Consider the following 20,261-nt stretch of genomic DNA (forward strand, 5'->3'; position numbering starts at 1 on the left):
ACAATCCACTCTTCTTCATGTAAACACGTTAGCCTGGAGCTAATCTCAGTCAGATACATTGAAGTTATTATTGTGATGATTTATTAATCTCAGCAGATTAACTCACTTTCACTGTCTGGATTATTGTAACTTTAGATTAGTTTAGTTGAATTCACGACCGCGATAAAAACCATGAATATTTACAGACGACCGGGACATAAACAAACAGTCGATCACGTGACACACAAACAATTAACAAATGTCAATTTACATCATAAATATGTTTTTTTTAAATGTTGCTAAATATTGTCACAAAAAGATATCATTTTAATCCCATATAATCCACAGAATTTGAGCCCGAGTTCATTTGAGTTTGAGCAGCGTGTTAATCTGGTGTGGATTACACAGTGACGGCCCAGTACGACACCTGGCTGGCGTCGGACGTTTGGTCTTTGGCGTGGACGGACATGTGTCGTATCTGGCTTCTCTTCTCCGTGAACCTCTTGCCGCAGATGGTGCAGCCGAACGGCTTCTCTCCCGAGTGGGTTTTCTCGTGCGCCCTCAGCTTCCTCTTCTCGGTGAACTTCTTGCCGCACTCGGAGCAGCCGAACAGCTTCAGTCCCGTGTGGATTTTCTCGTGCGACCTCAGGTTTCCCTTCTGGATGAAGCCCTTGCCGCACACGGAGCAGCAGAACGGCTTCTCCCCCGTGTGGATCCTCTCGTGTTTCCTCAGGTTGCTCTTCTCGTTGAAGCTTTTCCCGCACTCGTAGCAGGTGTACGGCTTCTCGCCCGTGTGGATCTTCTCGTGCTTCCTCAGGTTGCTCTTCTCGTTGAATTTCCTCCCGCAGTCGGAGCAGCTGAAGAGTTTCTCCCCGGTGTGGATCTTCTCGTGCGCCCTCAGGTTACTCTTCCGGATGAACTTCTTGCCGCACTCGGAGCAGCCGAACGGCTTCTCTCCCAGGTGGCTCCTCTCGTGCGACCTCAGATCTCCCTTCACGGTGAACCCTTTCCCGCACTCGCCGCATCTGAACGGTCTCTCTCCCGTGTGGATTTTCTCGTGCGACCTCAGATGCCTCTTCCTGAGGAAACATTTCCCGCACACGGCGCAGCTGAACGGCTTCTCGCCGACGTGGCCCTTCTCGTGCGAGGTCAAATCGACCTTCTGCATGAACCCTTTGCCGCACTCGGAGCAGCGGAACGGCTTCTCGCCGGAGTGCGACGACATGTGCGACAGCAGGTTGTATTTGTACACGAACCCCTGGCCGCACTCGGAGCAGCGGTACGGTTTCTCCCCCGTGTGGATCCTCACGTGTCTCTTCAGACTGGACTCGTAGATGAATCTTAAACCGCATTCCGAACAAATGCACAGTTTCTCTCCCGTGTGAATCTTCTCGTGTTTGCTCAGATTCTTCTGTTTGGCGAATCGTTTCCCGCACTCGGAGCAGCTGAAGAGTTTCTCCCCAGGGTTTCCTGTCGCTTCACAGGAAACCGCTTTCAAACCCGAAGCTTCACTCGTCTCCTTCTCGCCATCGTCACTGACCTCCGTCTCAGAAGAGTCTTCAGTCTGGTCCTCAGGACCACGTGGACCTGAGCTGCTGGCTGGTTCTGGTTCTGGTTCTGGTTCTGGTTCTGGTCCACAGTGGTCTCTGTTGTCCTCAGTGAGACTGTGATGATGATGCTGAAGCTCTGAGGACTCGGGTTTCTCTTCATCTTCTTCACTCTTCACAGTCACAGCAATAATATCCGCCTCCTCCTCCTGTTTGATGCTCACTTCCTCCTCTTCCTCTTTAATGTGGGGGCGCTCTGGCGCCTCCTCCTGGTCCACACTGGAGCTGCACTGCTGCTGCTGCTGCTGCTGCTGATCAGAGGAAACTTCTTCTTTCATCAGCAGCAGCTGCTGGACATCTGCAGGAGACAGAAAAGACACCAACAGTCAGCTTCTTCAATTCGAACAGAGCCGTAGTTCACCGTTTCACCAGCAGGGCGCAGGTGCAGCTCAACCTATGACGTCTACAGTTTAAGGAGTACTTCACCGATTTGTATTTATCTTTGTATTACGAGAATAGGGGTAGTATTTTTGAAAAATTCTGCTTCCCAACCTCAGTTTCCCCTGAGTCGAGAAATATCTTCCTTCGTTTTTTTTGTTACGTGCTCACCAATGACACTGCCTCCTGTTAGCGGGACTGTTAGCAAAGATGGCGGACACTGTCTACACTGGACACTGGTCTAAAAAGGGTGGAAATAGCCTTGCAGTTTCGAGCCTCGGACCAAGTGTCGTTGGTGTGCCAGTGTCCGGCGTAAACAGTGTCCGCCATCTTTGCTAACAGTTAAGCTAACAGGACCAAGCGTCCGCCATATTTGAATTTGAAGAATGAAGATATTTCTCAACTCAAAACTGAGTTTGGGAAGCGATTTTTCACGATTTCTACCCCTGTTCTACTAATAGAAGCTAAATGCAAGTCGGTTAAAGTATTACTTTAAAGATGGCTGCCCCCTGCTGGTGGAGAAGTGAAACACTGCTCGTGTGTTTGAAGAAAAGAGGTGAACATGTGAAAAAGTAGCAATAATCATAATAAATAAATCAATTATTGAATACAATTGAAATAACTGAATGTAACTAATGTTTCAACATGGAAACACATTATATTTATTCATTGAAACTCATTATATTCATTCATAAAAGAGACAAAAAAGCTTATTATTTTAAGTCACATGAAACATGTTCAGTGTCCACAAACCTTTGGAAATAAAACGGTGTTATTTTGAAAATCTGTGACTCGCTCGTTCTGGTGTTTACACACACACACACACACACACACACACACACACACACACACACACACACACACACACACACACACAGTAACGTGACTAATATCGTTACATTGTTTGCGTTGATTAAAGTAAACTAAATATTTGAATAAAAGTGCGTTTATGATCATGAAGCAGCGGCTAACTTACACTAGCTTAGATAGCAGAGAGCAGGTTAGCGTGTGTGTGTGTGTGTGTCAGTTCGGGACTTCACGCTGTCACCGCCCTCACCCTCTCACTAGCCCCGCCCCTCTCACCCTCTCACCCGCCCTCACTCACTCACCGTCCATCTCCTCCGCTGTTTACTCCTGTTAGCCGTCCGGTTGCAGCTAACAAACTAGCGGCTAGTTGCTGTCAGAACCGGAAGCAGGACGTCTTTTTCTTCTTCGTGTCGTCTCTTCGGCTGCAGTTCAAAGTGTGACCGCGCTCACACAGCGCCTCCTGCGGCTGCGACACGAACAACACGTGACTCTTCTTCTGTGGTGATTTGACCGACAGGCGCAAACAGCGCCACCCCTCCGTCATCGTCAAAAACACAATTTCAAAATAAAACAACGTATGTACATGTGTATTACGTGTTTGATGTTTATCCACAGTAAAATACAACCCATGTTTTCAAAATAAAAGCCTCAGTGTCTGTCTGTCTGTCTTTCCACACTGAAACTAAACTAAAATATAGCCATAGTTTTCAAAATAAAAGCCTCAATGTCTGTCCACGCTAAACATGCTACTTTTCAAAATAAAAGTAACATTTTCTGTTCATCCACACTAAAAATAACCCTAGTTTCAAAATAAAATCCTCTGTCTGTCTATCCACACTGAAACATGCTATTTTTCAAAATAAAGATCAGATTTTCTGTTTATCCACACTAAAATATAGCCATAGTTTTCAAAATAAAAGCCTCAATGTCTGTCCACACTAAACATGCTACTTTTCAAAATAAAAGTAACATTTTCTGTTTATCCACACTAAAAATAACCCTAGTTTTCAAAATAAAAGCCTCAGTGTCTGTCTCTCTACAATGAAACATGCTACTTTTCAAAATAAAAGTCAGATTTTCTGTTTATCCACACTAAAATATAGCCATAGTTTTCAAAATAAAAGCCTCAATGTCTGTCCACACTAAACATGCTACTTTTCAAAATAAAAGTAACATTTTCTGTTTATCCACACTAAAAATAACCCTAGTTTTCAAAATAAAAGCCTCAATGTCTGTCCACACTGAAACATGCTACTTTTCAAAATAAAAGTCAGATTTTCTGTTTATCCACACTAAAATATAGCCATAGTTTTCAAAATAAAAGCCTCAATGTCTGTCCACACTAAACATGCTACTTTTCAAAATAAAAGTAACATTTTCTGTTTATCCACACTAAAAATAACCCTAGTTTTCAAAATAAAAGCCTCAATGTCTGTCCACACTGAAACATGCTACTTTTCAAAATAAAAATCAGATTTTCTGTTTATCCACACTAAAATATAACGAATTTCCAAAATAATTGAGTTTATTCATTAATGTTGAAACTGAAATTTGGTTTTCAAAATAAAAGTAGGAGTTTCTGACTGTCCACAGTGATCAGTATCATAAACACTATTTTTAAGTCTAAGCATTGTAATATTTTATAATAGTTGAATGAATGAATAAATAAATAAATAATTATCATCAATGGAATAAAAACACACTCATCCTCAGTTTGTCTGTATTTATTTACTTTGTCGTCGTTCTCTATGAGCAGCATAAATATTTCAGAGCCAGAAAATGAGTTTGCTTATTTACAAGATAAAAAGAAAACAACTCACGAGGAGGAGGAAGAAACACCAGCGCCATGTTACCGTTTCTGAGGCACGACGCCAACGCAGACCCCCGACACCAACGCAGACGCCGACGTAAACGCTAACGTAAATGCAGACTCCCGACACCAACGTAACCGCTAACGTAAACGCTAACGCAGACTCCCGATTACCAGAAAACATGAAAGGAAATACGAGAGCAAAACTGAGGCAGCGAGACGACGACGACGCGAGGAAAAACAAGAGCAGACGGACAATAATCCAGAAACTTGACTGAGGTCGGCTGACACTGAGCCCTGATTGGCCGACTGTTGGTATGTGGGCGGTACTACAGTATTGCAAGACTGCGGCGTGTGAATGTGAGCAGCTGTAGTTTCATGTTTGTACAGAGGGAGGAAGAGGAGGAGGAGGAGGAGGAGCCACGGCGGCCATCTTTAAACTCACTCACTCACTCATTCATCTACGTTAACCATTGAAGCCCTGGATCAGTCATGTTAACGAGCGGCTCTGCCTGCAGGAGGCGACACCAAGAGACTCGAGTGTCGCTGGATGTTTGTATTGACATTCGTGTTCAGAAACGCTAATGCTAATGCTGTGTGTATTTGTGCGTATCGACTGGTGTGTAACACATATAACAGGAGTGATGGTGTCGTCGTGCCTCAGAGTCCTCTCAGATGGAGTGATGATGATGATGATGATGGAGGAGGAGGAGGAGACTGAGGGGAGTGGTGGACCAGGCTGGAGGTCCAGGTCCAGGTCCAGGTCCAGGTTGTGTTAGATGGGCAGCTGGAAGGTGATGTCCACCTGAGCTTCTTTAGCCAGAGACACGATTTCAGAGAGCTTCACCACCTGGAGGAGGAGGAGGAGGAGGAGAGCTTTTATTGTGAAGAACTTTGCAGATGTATGTAAAACAGTGTGTGTGTGTGTGTGTGTGTGTGTGTGTGTGTGTGTGCGCGTGTGTGTGTGTACCATCTTAGCAGCTTCGTCCAGGTCGTCACAGGCCAGGATCTTCAGTGGACTGGCTGCGATCAGAGCTTTAGCGTCGTCCACTCTCGTCCCTGCAGAACAACACAAACAAACGAGTCTGTAGTTTTAATTCCCCAGAGGTGTCGTCTGTGTGTGTGTGTTCTTGTACTTGCGGCATACTGAGGACCAGTGATGGTTTTTAACCAACAAAGTGAGGTCATTTTTACCAAGTGAGGACATTTTGGCCGGTCCTCACTTTGTTTTCATTGAAATCACTTCCTTAGGTTGTAAACGTTACAGTTTTCCAGCCCAGGTGTTTCACACACTTTTTGCTCTGGGGCTCCACCTGCAGACAAGTTATGGTACTGCACCCAGTAGTTCTTTACAGATGTCATTCATGAAGTAGATATTTGTAATTGTGTTGATTTATAAAGTGGTCCTCACTTTGTCAGCACTTATACCCGGTCCTCAATATGCAGCAAGTACAAGAATGTGTGTGTGTGTGTCTGACCTTGTAGCCGGACAACGATGGGGATCTTCAGGTCCAGGTCTGTGACGGCCATGATGATGCCCTGAGCGATGACATCACACCTCATGATGCCTCCAAAGATGTTGACCAGGATGGCCTGAACCTGCACACACACACACACACACACACACACACACACACACACACACACACACACACACACAGATGATAAAGTTCTTGATTATTTATTGATGCTAAGCTAACGGCGTCAGGGTGACCTCTTACCTTCTTGTCAGACGTGATGAGTTTGAACGCCTCGGTCACCTGATGAGCCGTGGCTCCGCCCCCTACGTCCAGGAAGTTGGCGGGCGTGCCGCCGTGCAGTTTAATGATGTCCATGGTGGCCATGGCCAGACCTGCTCCGTTCACTGGAGACGACAGAGGTCAAAGGTCATCTCTCACAGACCTTTCCAGTGTGTGTGTGTGTGTGTGTGTGTGGACACTGACCCAGGCAGCCGATGGTTCCGTCCAGACCGATGTAGTTGAGGTCAGCCTTGGCAGCCTGTTGGTCTCGAGGATCCTCCTGAGTCCAGTCCTGCATCTCAAAGACTTTGTGCTGTCGATACTCGGCGTTTGAATCAAAGTTAATCTTTGCGTCCATGCACATGACTGAGGACAGAGGACATGAGACATGTCAACATGACTGAGGACAGAAGACAGAGGACATGAGACATGTCAACATGACTGAGGACAGAAGACAGAGGACATGAGACATGTCAACATGACTGAGGACAGAAGACAGAGGACATGAGACATGTCAACATGACTGTGGACAGAGGACATGAGACATGTCAACATGACTGAGGACAGAAGACAGAGGACATGAGACATGTCAACATGACTGTGGACAGAGGACATGAGACATGTCAACATGACTGTGGACAGAGGACATGAGACATGTCAACATGACTGTGGACAGACAAGAGACGAGAGACATGTCAAGAGAGGATGGAGATTGACTTCCTGTTTGATTCTGCTTATGTGTGTGTCTCAGTGTGTGTGTGTCTCAGTGTGTGTGTGTGTGTGTGTGTGTGTGTGTGTGTGTGTCTCAGTGTGTGTGTGTCTCAGTGTGTGTGTCTCAGTGTGTGTGTGTCTCAGAGTGTGTGTGTCTCAGTGTGTGTGTGTCTCAGTGTGTGTGTGTGTGTGTGTGTGTGTCTCAGTGTGTGTGTGTGTGTCTCAGTGTGTGTGTGTGTGTCTCAGTGTGTATGTGTCTCAGTGTGTGTGTGTGTGTCTCAGTGTGTGTGTGTCTCAGTGTGTGTGTGTGTGTGTGTCTCAGTGTCTGTGTCTCAGTGTGTGTGAGTGTGTCTCAGTGTGTGTGTGTGTGTGTGTGTGTGTCTCAGTGTGTGTGTCTCAGTATGTGTGTGTGTGTCTCAGTGTGTGTGTGTGTGTGTGTGTGTGTGTATGTATGTGTGTCTCAGTGTGTGTGTGTGTCTCAGTGTGTGTCTGTGTCTCAGTGTGTCTCAGTGTCAGTCTGTGTGTGTGTCTGTGTGTGCGTGTGTCTCAGTGTGTGTGTGTGTGAGTGTGTGTGTGAGTCTCAGTGTGTGTGTGTCTCAGAGTGTGTGTTACCTATCCCAGAAGAGTCCTCTACCATAGGGTTAATCTCCACCATAGCAGCGTCGTACGTGATGAACAGGTTGTAAAGCTTCACCATGTTTTCCGCCGCCTCTTTGACCAGCGCTGGCGGGAAGCCCATCTTCTTAGCCACCTACAGGAAGTGACATCACACACGTTAACGGTGGGGGCGTGGCCTAACCTCAGCAGCAGCAGGGACGGGGCGGGGGAGGGGGCGGAGCCACAGCTCTGCGTTTACCTTCACCGCCTGCTCCAGCTTGATCCCCGTCACGATGTCGATGGGCTCCTTCACGATGGCGTCGGGATTCTCTGCCGCCACGTCCTCAATGTTCACGCCCCCCTGTGAGCTGCCAATCAGGACCGGGCCCTGCAGAGGACGGACGGAGGCGGAGTCAAACGTGTGTGTGTGTGTGTGCGGTCTCTCGTCACTGTTAGACACAAGTGTGTGTGTGTGTGCGCGTGTGTGCGTCCTCACCTGGAACGACCTCTCCATGGTGATGGCAAAGTAATACTCTCTGCGTGGATACCTGCGCTCGCAGATGAACACCTGGTTGCAGATACGCCCCGCCTCCCCCGTCTGTTTGGTGTAGAGCTTCCTGCCAATCATCTGAGAGGAAATGTCTCGCGCCTCCTCGGGACTGGACAGGAAGAGGAGGAGGAAGAGGAGGAGTTTAGTTTCCTGAGCAGAGTATGAACACCACCTCATCTGTTTTTGTTTACTTACGAGTAGACGATCCTGACTCCGCCCTTCAGCCCGCCCTCAAACGTCCCCTTGCCTCTGCCGCCGGCCAGAACCTGAGCTTTGACCACCAGATCCTTCGAACCTGAGACACAGCGAACGCGTTTTAAAAAAAGAAAAATGACCGACCAAAGGTCAGCTGACACCACCGAAGACACGCCCACTTCTATATTCAGACTTTCTACACACTGCAACAACCTTCAGCTATTTATAAACCACACACACACACAATTGTGACCTTCAGTTTCAATCCACAGTAACTCTTAAAGGGACAGTTCAGTTTTTTGGATTATATACCAACACTGACTCTCACTCTCCCACACCAAAGCCCATAGAAAAAACCAGTGATTTTAGCTCACAGGGGACACAGGAGCTGCTGGTCCTCTGCTGCCTCGTGTGGTCACTTTGTGTCACCGAGTTATGTCTAAATTAAATATTTTTAAAGCCGAATTGACAAAATCAGACATTTGAAGTTAGTGATGGAGGCAGCAGTGGATCAACAACTCCTGTGAAATTGCTTTGTGCTTTCTTTTGTGTTTTCTCTATGGACTTTGGTGTGGGAGAGTGAGTGGTTTACAAACTTCAGTTTCCTGTTGGAAAAGTTAGTCTAACAGTGAAATAAATTGACAAACAATATTTTTTAAGACGTTTAACAACACGTATGTGTGTTGTTAACTGAAAACTGAAGTTTGTAAACCACTCACTCTCCCACACCAAAGCCCATAGAGAAAATCAGTGATTTTTAGCTCACAGGGACACAGGAGCTGCTGGTCCTGGTGCCGCCTCGTGTGGTCACTTTGTGTCACTATAGTACATCCAAATGAAAGATTTTAAAAGCCGAATTTTACAAAATCAGTCATTATAACCTGGTGATGGAGGCAGCAGTGGATCAACAACTCCTGTGAACTCCTGTGACTCTGTGATGTTAAAATCACTGATTTTTTCTATGGGGTTTGGTCCTGGAAAGCTGATTTCTCCCTCTTCCGTTATCGATTCGTTACTAAACGCGTCCACACGCTGCGTGGTGGACTCACCGATCTCTTTGGCGACGGTGTACGCCTCCTCTGCAGACGAAGCCACTTTCCCTTCAGGAACAGCGATCCCCGCCTCCTTCAGGAGTCCGATGCTCAGGTACTCGTGCAGGGACAGGCTCCTGTGCGGCTGCTGCTGCAGCGGCGGCGGCGAGGAGGAGGCGTGGCCTCCCAGCAGAGCCGAACATCCGCCCAGCACCTGCGCGGCGAGAGGGGGAGGAGCAACGTCACAAGAGTCTGACACAGGGGGGCGCTCTTCTCCTCGGCTGATGATCTATTTCCTTTATTTGCTGCTCTGACTTTTCCATAATAAATAGTTAAATAAGTTAAATAATGTTTTAAAAACATTATTTACAAATATTTTATTTTAATATAAAATGAAAAACAAAACCATATTAAATAAGATTACATAAATGACGCAGCGCCCCCTTGTGGCACTTCAGAATAAATGACAGTGACTGTATGTTGGTGATTTTACAGCATTAAAATCAACATTTAATCATGACTCATAATAATCCATTGTTGTAAGTAATAATAATAATAAACATCGTAAATTATTTTGTCTATAATGAGACAACCAGCGCCCTCTGTCCCCGGAACAGGTGCGGCGGCAGCCTCGGCTCGGTCTCCCGGTGACAGTGCGTCAGTCAGCGGCTGACAGTGGCTGTCCTCCCCGGCTAGCACCTAGCTGCTACTTAGCACGTTAGCCAAAACAATCGGAACGTCTATGAAAGTCAAAGGTGAAGCGGCCGTTTTCTCGGTCACCGCGGCCGCAAGAGGAGCCGCGGACCCCCGCCGTCCCCGCCGGAACCCCCGCGCTCGTCCCCCGGACCGACACTCACCCTGGCCGCGGAGCTGAGGGAGCTCCTGCCGGTGGAGTTTCTGAGGCTGGCCGTCAGACGGCCGCAAATCAGGGACGCCGCCATGTCTTCCTCTTTCGGAGGAGTGATGACTGCGCATGCGCCGTGAACCGTGCTGCTTCGGGTCTCTTCGTGGCTGCTTCACGTGCTGTCGGAAAAACAAACATCGCAGTTCAGAAACAAGCGGTGACTACTTCAAAGTCTTTAATATGGACTTAGATGTAAAAAACGATATTTTTTTTCACTGAAATATTCGCTTCAATAAAATAGGTAATTATGAAAAATATCTTATTATGACTTAATAACTCATTGTCATAACTTAATAGCTTATTATTATGACTTAATATCTCATTATTATGACTTAATATCTTATTATTATGACTAAATATCTTATTATGACTTAATATCTTATTATTATGACTAAATATCTCATTATTATGAGTTAATATCTTATTGTTACAACTCAATATCTTATTATTGACTTAATATCTTATTATTGTGACTTAATATCTTTTTATTGACTTAATATCTCATTATTATGACTTGGGTTTGTAGTAGAAACAGATTTCCATAACCCTGCCCACTTACATTATTGTAATAAACCAATATTTTACATTTTTGAATTTTTGAATAAATATTCATATTTTCTCTGGCTGAGAGACATTCAGTGATGAAAACTGTTCAAATATTGTTCAATATAAAGAAACAAAAGGAATTTATTTAGGTTAATGGTTTTCGTTTCCTCAGATTTACAGGAAACATCTGCTAAGACAAACCTGAAATCCTATTATTTACATTTATTATATAATACATTACACGAGAAATAATCCCTATCATTTAATAATATTCCGTGTAATTGACGGCGACGTTTACCGAGAGTTCCTGAACGCATCACTGACTGGCAGCTGCCCCGCTCTGACCTTTGACCTACACGGACAGGAAGGACGAGACCGACGTGAAAATACTTCATCAGGTTAAGCTTGTGTTACCGCTGAGTCATCGCTCTGCTCTGATGAGTCAGCAGATAAATGTGAACTGTCCCTTTAACAGAGTCACCATGAAAACAAATGATTATTATTCAAAAGAGAATTTATTTACACATCCGAGTATGTACACGCTTATTTACACACACACACACAAAACACACACACACAGGTTCAGTCAGAGTCGCTGCTGCTGCTGGACGAGTCCGTGGACATGGCCTCCACGTCGTCCTCGTTCTCCTTGTTGTGACCCGGAGGCTCCAGGACAAAGTCGTTGCCATGGTGAGGAGGCAGAAGTCCGACGGAGACATCAGAGGACTGCCACGGGTAGTGAGGGGTGAGGACATCTGAGGAGACACAGTTGGACAGACAGAGAGACAGGGAAGAAGATGAGGTCAGTGAGGACTGGATCCAAACATTCTGTGGACTTTTCAGCAGCAGGACAACGTCCAGGACAGTGGGCGGAGCTGGCAGGACGCTCGTCCACTCTGAAGAATGTGAAGAATCTGAAGCATGGTGTGATTTAAAGCTCACATACAGTGGTCCTGTTGCACATATATGTTAGTTATGGAGGTCTACTTACATACATTAACTTGTTTTTATGCTCAAAAACCTCCTAGTTGCTGTAAACGAGCCGATAGAAATCTCTCTTTTCTGATGCTCTCCTCAGCCACGATATTTTAGACATAAATCTCACACCCAGAAGACAGAGTGTGTTGTGATTGGCCAGCCAGTGTAGAGCCTTCCCAACTGTCTTGTGATTGGCCAATACCCGGAAGTGACATATTCAGCACACCCACTCTCAGAAGCACAGCGCCCCCCTCTGGAACGGTGGATGCACTGCTCCTCATTGTCAAAACATTGTTTTAACAGTGTTTAAAAATAGCTTCTTCACGACTCCCCGCCTCAGTCCCTTTGACCCGGAGTCAGAAGACACTGTCGCTCGTGAAACACCTCCACAACGGACGTTATTCTTCTTCTGCGGTTCGATGTACACAACCGGATGTGCCCGGACTAGTTCCCGGAGCAGGAGGATCTGCTGTTCAGGAGAACCGCTGTTTACGTAACCGGACTGGGTTTTTTCAGAGATCTCGCTGAGCCCGAGATTACAATAAAACACAGTGTTCTCAGCAGTGACTGAACTGTTTGTTTAGAACCTTCAGGGCTTCGTAAACGAGGTAATGACGCAGATACACACTAAAAAAAACAGCGTTAATTGGAACTTCCGCTCTAGGTCCGCTTTAAACGAAGGAGGCGACATGAGAACGCGAGGAGAACCTGAGCTTTGGTTACCTGGCAGCCGTCCGGCGGCCAGAGCGTCGCCGGGCAGATGACCGTTGACCCCGTTGGTCGGCATGTTGGCCATGTGACCCAGGATCCCGCTGCGCATCTCCAGGTCGGTGGGGTAAGGTCTGCGTGGGTCACCTGACACAAAACACACGTCACGTGGTCACAGTTAAACGTTAAAATAAAGACATTACACCATAACGACGACGACGACGATGATGATGATGATGAAGGGTTTTACCTGGGAGCCAGTTGAGAGGAGCACACACGGCGTTACTGGCACTGATCCTGTGAGCGTATTTAATGATCTCCTCTGACGAGATACTTCCTGTTTACAACGACAACAACAACAACAGTCAGATACACACACGTATCTCTGAGTGTGTGTGTGTGTGTCTGTGTGTGTCTCTTACCTTTCCTGGCTTTGTCGATGGACTTGAGCTTCTCTTTGGCCTGATAAACAGCTGTGGCCTTAAAAAAAAAAAAACAAACAGGAAGAGGAGGAGCCTCAGTAACGTTGACGTTTACTGTGATATCCGTACGCGTCATAAGAATAAGCTCCACCCACCAGGATGTGCTCCGCCTCCTTCAGCTGCTTCTGGAGCTGCTGGATGTCGCTGTCTCGCTTCTCCACCTCCTTCTCCAGCTGCTGCATCTCCTGGTGGACCTTCCCCTGCTGCTGGGCCACGTCCATCAGCTGCTGGAACTCTCTGTCCCTCTGGACCAGCAGCTCCAGGACCTGAGGACAAAACACAAGAGCGGCGTCATCGTCACTGAAGCACTGACTGAAGCACAGACCACAGACAGCAGCGCTGACGCACTGACGTGGTTGAGCGTGCACAAGTTAGCAGGTTTGATATTTAAAATATTCACCAAAAATCAACAAATAGACATTTTCCCATTCTGATTGCTGTAGTAGTTGCTAATGGTGGACAGCTACTTACTACAGGTGGCGTTTTGTTGACATCTGTCATTATTGGGAAATAGTATGAAATTAAATATTTTTAAAAATTCACCAAAAATCAACAAAAATATATTTCCTTGAATTTTTTTGGCAACTACTACAGCAATCAGAATGGGAAAATGTCTATTTGTTGATTTTTGGTGAGTATTTTACATATTTAACCTCCTGCTAACTAATGCACGCTGTGTTGTTGTTGTTACCTGAACGTCTTCTCCAGGCTGCAGCAGCTTCTGGTTCCTGGACAGAGCTAACATCTCGATCAGCTCCCTGAAATCAACACAAACGTTCACGTCATTTCTATTCTATTATATTCTAATTTAATATTCTCCTAATTTTCGTCTTGTTTTTGCGTTTTCTTCCACTTTTTCATCTCATTAATGAACAGACTTAACACAGACGCGGTAATATCAACAGTTACCGGACATAAAAAACAGCTTCTTTTCGCAGCTTTCGATAAAAAACACCAACGTTTTCAATCAAAGGCAGAATAAATGAAGATAAATGGTCAATTTTACCGGGATAAAACCTCCACATCACCGAGAACCGACAACAGACGATCTTTGGTCGCTTTCTCCACCGGGGCCGCCATCTTAGCTCTCGCCGCCCAGACAGGAAGTGACGTCATGTTGTCTGTGAGCAGAACAGCTTATAGGCTCTTTACTGCCACCTCCTGGACTGTGGACCACGTGACAACTACAACAATCCCATAATTAACAGTCAAATAAAACTTCAAAATAAATCAATAAAATAAAATAATTGTAAAATATCACGGTTTGACATCATAAGAAAACTAATTTTAAAAAAATAAGACACACCTGTTAATCAATAATTTAATGGCTTTACTTTATCTTATTTCACTGATTTTATTAAGAGTTTTAGTTTAAGTTAAGTTAGTTTGAGTAAGTTTAAGTTAAGTAAACTTTAGACACACTCTGAGATAAAACATTGTAAAATTAAAACGGGGGATAACAGTGAGTCTGGCAACCCTAAGCTCTTATCAGTTCTTATCAGCTAAGCCTTTACATAAACCGCACCGGAAACACACACCCTTCAAAATAAGACGAGTGTGTGTCTGGGCTCAAAAGGTATGCTTTTTTTTTGTTGTTGTTTTTTTTTTGTTTACTCATTTCTGTTATTATTATGATTCCCGTTTACCTGTCTGACAATTATAATATTTATTATTATTATTATTATTATTATTATTATTAATAATAATAATAGTATTAGATATACTATATAAATGTATATACATATATATATACCGTTACTGTGTTTCTTACTCTCATATCACACACACACACACACACACACACACACACACACACACACACACACACACACACACACACACACACACACACACACACACACACACACTCACAAAACCACAAATGCTGTTTTTTGTTGTTTTTGTTGGTCTGTCTGTCTTGTATTGTTACTGTATTGTCGTATTGCAAAATATATACAAAAAAAGGTATGCTTTTATTTTGCAGCCTCACCGGAAGTACAGTCGTGCTCCTCTGCCTTAGTGAGTCGCACTTCCTGAGGCGGTGACGCAGACAGCGGAGTGTTAACTTTACTTTCGAAGCGAATTCTTTGTGTTTTGGTGTTTTGTTTTTTTTCCTCCACGTTTTTCGTGACATTTTCTCGCGGTAGGAGTTCGCGAGTGGAACCTTCACGATGGTCAAAGTGTCGTTTAACTCGGCTTTGGCCCAGAAAGACGTGAAGAAGGACGCGGAAACTCTTCTCCCCGACGAAGAGCGAGTAAGTGAGAAAATGGCTCGGCGGAAGTAGACGAAGCGAACACAGTTCGTTGTTCGGCTCAACCTTCACTTTTCTCTCTCTCCGTGTCTTCATTTGTCATTTCAAACACGTTTTTCTGCTCTTTTAACGCGACGTGAGCGTGTTTTATTGTTTTATTGACGCGCGGGTTGCGGTTTTAACGAACTTAATCGTCTTCGTCAGCGAGTTCCGCAGGTTTTACTTTGACGTGTTTGAACATGTTCGATATGTTTAAAGGTCACGGAAGTGAACTGTGTTCACTAATGTGACGTCAGACAAGACAACAACAACAACTCATGCAACACAACAATAACAGCAATAATAATAATAGTAACAACAATAACAATAACAGAACAAAAATGTCGTTAAAGCGCAACTTTAAGTCTGTTTTAATGAGAAAAACTATGCTATTTCCTGTGTGTGTGTGTGTGTGTGTGTGTGCGTGAGAACCGTGTAGAAACAGTGTCTTTCATCACTTCTGTTTTTTTTCTGTTGTTTTTAAGAAAGTGGTTAGAAAAAAAAAACGTTTCCTGTTTCTTTATGAGTGAACTGGGTTGCCAGGTCTGTGTTTTTAATCATTCAAAGCAGTTTCTCTTTCTTTTTCATCAGCTTCTTAAATGTCAACATTTAATACAATATTATCTACGTCTATGTTCTATATCTCACTGTTAGACAGACTTTAACAACAGGAAACTCAAGTTTGTAAACCACTCGCTCTCCCGCACCAAAGCCCATAGAGAAAACCAGTGATTTTAACATCACCGGAGTTCACAGGAGTTGTTGATCCACTGCTGCCTCCATCACTAACTTCAAACGTCTTATTTTAATGAATTCGGCTTTAAAAATATTTCATTTAGACTTAACTCAGTGACACAAAGTGACCACACGAGGCAGCAGAGGACCAGCAGCTCCTATGGACTTTGGTGTGGGAGAGTGAGTGGTGTGAAAAAGTATGAGATGTGGTCATGTGACACCAGTGACCACACACACACACACACACAGAGGACAGACGAGGTGATGCAGACGTCTCATCTTTCACTGACACAGATACTCGTCGTCTCCATGGAAACGCGGGTCCACGTCGGCCAAGACGATAATGAACAGATTCATCCATTATAGAAAGAATCACTAGTTATACTAGTTACATTAGTTAGCAGCTATAATGATAATAATGGGGTGGTGACCTCTGACCTCTGTCTCCTCCTCGTCAGGATGCAGAGGCAGCAATGGTTCCAGTCCTGGTCCCAGGGGGTCAGCAGACCCGGGCCTGGTGCTGGTGCATGTGTCTGGGTCTGGCCCTCATGTTGTCTGGAGTCGTGGTGGGCGGAGCCTACCTGTACCGCTACTACATCCTAGAGGTGAGTGAGGGGGGTGACACTGCTGGTTATTATTATGATGACCTGTCAATCAAAAGTTTGTTTGTGATAAACAAAACCCTGTCTCTGTGCGTCAGGAGGGTCAGGTGTTTGTGTGCGGCGTCCGCTACCGCGAAGAAGACTACATGATCCAGGAGGAGGAGGTAGGACACGCCCCCAGGTCATGTGGTTCAGTGTGTGTGTGTGTGTGTGTGTGACCATGTGATCATGTGACCATGTGTGACCGTGTGAGCAGGTGGACGTGGAGCTGCCCAGTCCGTACCACCTGCATCAGCTGGAGGAGAGAATCCGAGTCCTGGAGCGAGAGCAGGTGGAGCTGATCAGCGTCCCGGTGCCGGAGTTTGAGGACGGAGACCCGGCGGACATCGTCCACGACTTCCAGAGGGTGAGAGAGAGAGACACACACACACACACACACACAAAAACATAGAGGTCACTATCAATTCTATTGTCTTCTTGTGTCTCAGATGTTGACCGCCTACCTGGACCTGAACCTGAACAAGTGCTACGTCATTGCGCTCAACACCTCCATCGTCCTGCCGCCCAAGAACTTCCTGGAGCTGCTCGTCAACGTCAAGGTAACGTCTTAATCCAGACTTAAACCAGACTTAATCCAGATTTAGGGTGAATTCCAACTCCTTGCTTAATCCTCAATCTCAACCCTCAATCCAGACTCTAGTGACGACTGTAGTTCAAACACAGTCAGAACATGTTTTAATGAAAATGTCTCGACCATAGAGAAAATAATCCTGTCCTCTCCTGTATCCTCCTGTGTCCTTTCCTGTATCCTCTCCTGTATCCTCCTGTGTCCTTTCCTGTATCCTCTCCTGTATCCTCCTGTGTCCTTTTCTGTATCCTCCTGTGTCCTTTCCTGTATCCTCTCCTGTATCCTCCTGTGTCCTTTCCTGTATCCTCTCCTGTATCCTCTCCTGTATCCTCTCCTGTATCCTCCTGTGTCCTTTCCTGTGTCCTCTTCTGTGTCCTCTTGTGTCCTTTCCTGTGTCCTCTTCTGTGTCCTCTTGTGTCCTCCTGTGTCCTCCTGTATCCTCTTCTGTGTCCTCTTGTATCCTCCTGTGTCCTTTCCTGTATCCTCCTGTGTCCTTTCCTGTATCCTCCTGTGTCCTTTCCTGTGTCCTTTCCTGTGTCCTCTTCTGTGTCCTCTTGTATCCTCTTGTGTCCTCCTGTGTCCTCTTGTGTTTTCCTGTGTCCTCTTGTATCCTGTGTCCTCTTGTATCCTCTTGTGTCCTTCTCTGTCTTCCTGTATCCTTGTGTCCTCCTGTATCCTCCTGTGTCCTCTTTTGTGTCCTCCTGTGTCCTCTCTTGTGTCCTCTCCTGTCCTCTCATGTCCAGGCGGGGACGTACCTGCCTCAGTCGTACATGGTCCACGAGGACATGGTGGTGACGGAGCGTCTCCACCACGTGGAGCAGCTCGGCTACTTCATCTACAACCTCTGTCGCGGCAAAGAGACGTTCAAACTCCAGCGCAGAGACAGAATTCTGGGTAACGACCTCGACTCCTCCCACTCTTAGCACTTAGCTTAGCACTTAGCTCGTCCTCCTGTGTGTGACCACGTGTCTCTGCTCGTCTTCACAGGGATGCAGAAGCGCGAGGCTCTCAACTGCCGCAAGATCCGTCACTTCGGGAGCACGTTCGTCGTGGAGACTCAGATCTGCGAACTCTAAGGCGTCGAGGACTCGGCCGTCTACGTGTTTTTATTTTCTTTTTGTTCAGGTTTGAGACAGAAAAATGTGAAAAAAAAAAAAGAGGTTTTCTACTTTGATGACGAGGGGGCGGGGCTTTCTTACTCTTATCTTTCAGTTAAATACAAAAACAAACAAAAAACCTGTTTAAATTATTTTAATCAAATTAACTCTAATTGTTTCCTCTCAGTCACTTTGATATATTCATATAAACAATAATAAACTTCTCCATTTGTCTCTGGAAAATGGTCTTCAAATAAGAGTGTGAACACACACACATAAACACACACACACACATAAACACACACACACACACATATATATATACGCACACTTGTGTTAAAATCTTGTTTTGATGAATGTGTTTAAACTCTTCTTGTATTAATGTGTGTATATAATCTCTTTAAAGACGAAACAACACAATAAAAACCACAAAAATCTGAGCTTCAGTGATTCTTTTACCTTTGATCGACGATGAAAACATAGACGTTTGTAAACCACTCACTCTCCCACACCAAAGCCCATAGAAAAAACCACTGGTTTTAGCTCACAGGGACACAGGAGCTGCTGATCCTCTGCTGCCTCGTGTGGTCATTTTGTGTCACTGAGTTAAGTCTAAATAAAATATTTTAAAAGCCGAATTCAGTAAAATAACATATAAGTTAGTGATGGAGGCAGCAATGGATCAACAACTCCTGTGAACTCCTGTGTGTATGTGATGTTAAAATCACTGGTTTACTCTTTGGACTTTGGTGTGGGAGAGTGAGTGGTTTCCTGTCTCTCACAGTGATCACGTGACTCTGCTACTTGTTTTATTTACACTGAAATTCAACTCAAATGTCGTAAAACGCATAAAAACAACGGAGAAAAGAGCGAGTGCGACGGAACCACATTTCCCAGCGTGCACCGCGGCTCCCCCCCCCTCGTCGCTCGCCGTCAATCAACAAACGTTTCTTCACGGCAGTTTTCTGACGGTCACGCGCCGCTGTGTTCTTCCGTTGTCTCGTGGCTCGTGTTTCCTCGTTTTACCGCATCACGGGAGGTCACGTGACAGGTGAGCGGGCTCTTTTATCTCAGACCGGAAACAGAAAAATAAACGGGTGTTTTTTTTGTGTGTGTGTGGCGGCGGTTAACTGACGTTAGCATGCTATCAGGAGAGCTAGCGGCATGTGTATCGGTCTCCATGGTGACGGGTCACTTCCGCCCGGCGGAGAAAAATAATGACGTCACATGATTCAACGGACGGTTGTTTCATTTAATGTTTACAAATCAAGTTTATAACTGTCAATCAAAGTGAACACATGATTTTAAAGTGAACACATGAATGACGTGAGTGAACGCATGAATGACGTGAGTGAACGCATGCATGACGTGAGTGAACGCATGAATGATGAACACATTAATGGCATGAGTGAACGCATGAATGATGAATGCATGAATCATGAAAGCATGAATGATGTGAGTGAATACATGAATGATGAATGCATTAATCACATGAGTGAACACATGAATGATGAATGCATTAATGCCGTGAGTGAACACATGAATGATGAACACATTAATGACGTGAGTGAACACATGAATGATGAACACATTAATGACGTGAGTGAACACATGAATGATGAACGCATGAATGATGTGAGTGAACGCATGTATGATGAACGCATTAATGGCATGAGTGAACGCATGAATCATGAAAGCATGAATGATGTGAGTGAACACATGAATGATGAACACATTAATGGCATGAGTGAACACATGAATGATGAATGCATTAATGACGTGAGTGAACACATGAATGATGAAAGCATGAATGATGTGAGTGAACACATGAATTATGAAAGCATGAATGATGAATGCATTAATCACGTGAGTGAACACATGAATGA

At 45.1% G+C, this 20,261-nt stretch overlaps 4 protein-coding genes across 5 annotated transcripts; 1 reads left to right on the top strand and 3 right to left on the bottom strand.

The window, feature by feature from the left end:
• Positions 1–234: 234 nt before the first annotated feature.
• On the bottom strand, positions 235–3,161 carry LOC310941946 (uncharacterized protein). 2 transcript variants are annotated; one of them, XM_083907204.1, is made up of 2 exons: positions 3,074–3,161; positions 235–1,884 (listed from the first exon to the last, which is right to left on the bottom strand). In XM_083907204.1, the coding sequence occupies exons 1-2, from the start codon at positions 3,078–3,080 to the stop codon at positions 380–382; spliced, it is 1,512 nt and encodes a 503-aa protein (XP_083763330.1). In that variant the 5' UTR covers positions 3,081–3,161; the 3' UTR covers positions 235–379. The 2 variants fall into 2 exon arrangements, with proteins under 2 accessions (XP_083763330.1, XP_083763331.1); XM_083907205.1 differs by lacking the exon at positions 3,074–3,161 and adding an exon at positions 2,941–2,997.
• A 1,318-nt stretch (positions 3,162–4,479) lies between these two features.
• On the bottom strand, positions 4,480–10,359 carry sucla2 (succinate-CoA ligase ADP-forming subunit beta). Its single transcript, XM_083907186.1, has 11 exons — positions 10,262–10,359; positions 9,423–9,618; positions 8,374–8,473; positions 8,125–8,287; positions 7,888–8,016; positions 7,644–7,782; positions 6,525–6,686; positions 6,303–6,445; positions 6,060–6,180; positions 5,552–5,640; positions 4,480–5,431 (listed from the first exon to the last, which is right to left on the bottom strand). The coding sequence occupies exons 1-11, from the start codon at positions 10,343–10,345 to the stop codon at positions 5,357–5,359; spliced, it is 1,401 nt and encodes a 466-aa protein (XP_083763312.1). The 5' UTR covers positions 10,346–10,359; the 3' UTR covers positions 4,480–5,356.
• Positions 10,360–11,436: 1,077 nt separating this feature from the next.
• Positions 11,437–14,111, bottom strand: med4 (mediator complex subunit 4; the record flags this gene model as incomplete). Its single annotated transcript, XM_083906550.1, has 7 exons — positions 14,029–14,111; positions 13,714–13,780; positions 13,118–13,288; positions 12,963–13,020; positions 12,791–12,877; positions 12,556–12,687; positions 11,437–11,609 (listed from the first exon to the last, which is right to left on the bottom strand). Exons 1-7 carry the CDS (start codon positions 14,100–14,102, stop codon positions 11,437–11,439), a joined length of 762 nt encoding a protein of 253 aa, XP_083762676.1. The 5' UTR covers positions 14,103–14,111.
• Positions 14,112–15,051: 940 nt separating this feature from the next.
• Positions 15,052–18,799, top strand: LOC310941714 (integral membrane protein 2B-like). Its single transcript, XM_083906926.1, has 7 exons — positions 15,052–15,277; positions 16,507–16,653; positions 16,749–16,814; positions 16,907–17,056; positions 17,139–17,249; positions 18,022–18,172; positions 18,266–18,799. Exons 1-7 carry the CDS (start codon positions 15,194–15,196, stop codon positions 18,352–18,354), a joined length of 798 nt encoding a protein of 265 aa, XP_083763052.1. The 5' UTR covers positions 15,052–15,193; the 3' UTR covers positions 18,355–18,799.
• Positions 18,800–20,261: the final 1,462 nt, after the last annotated feature.

This window comes from Microchirus variegatus (genome assembly GCF_963457635.1).
Source record: "Microchirus variegatus genome assembly, chromosome: 20".
Classification (NCBI taxonomy): Eukaryota; Metazoa; Chordata; class Actinopteri; order Pleuronectiformes; family Soleidae; genus Microchirus; species Microchirus variegatus.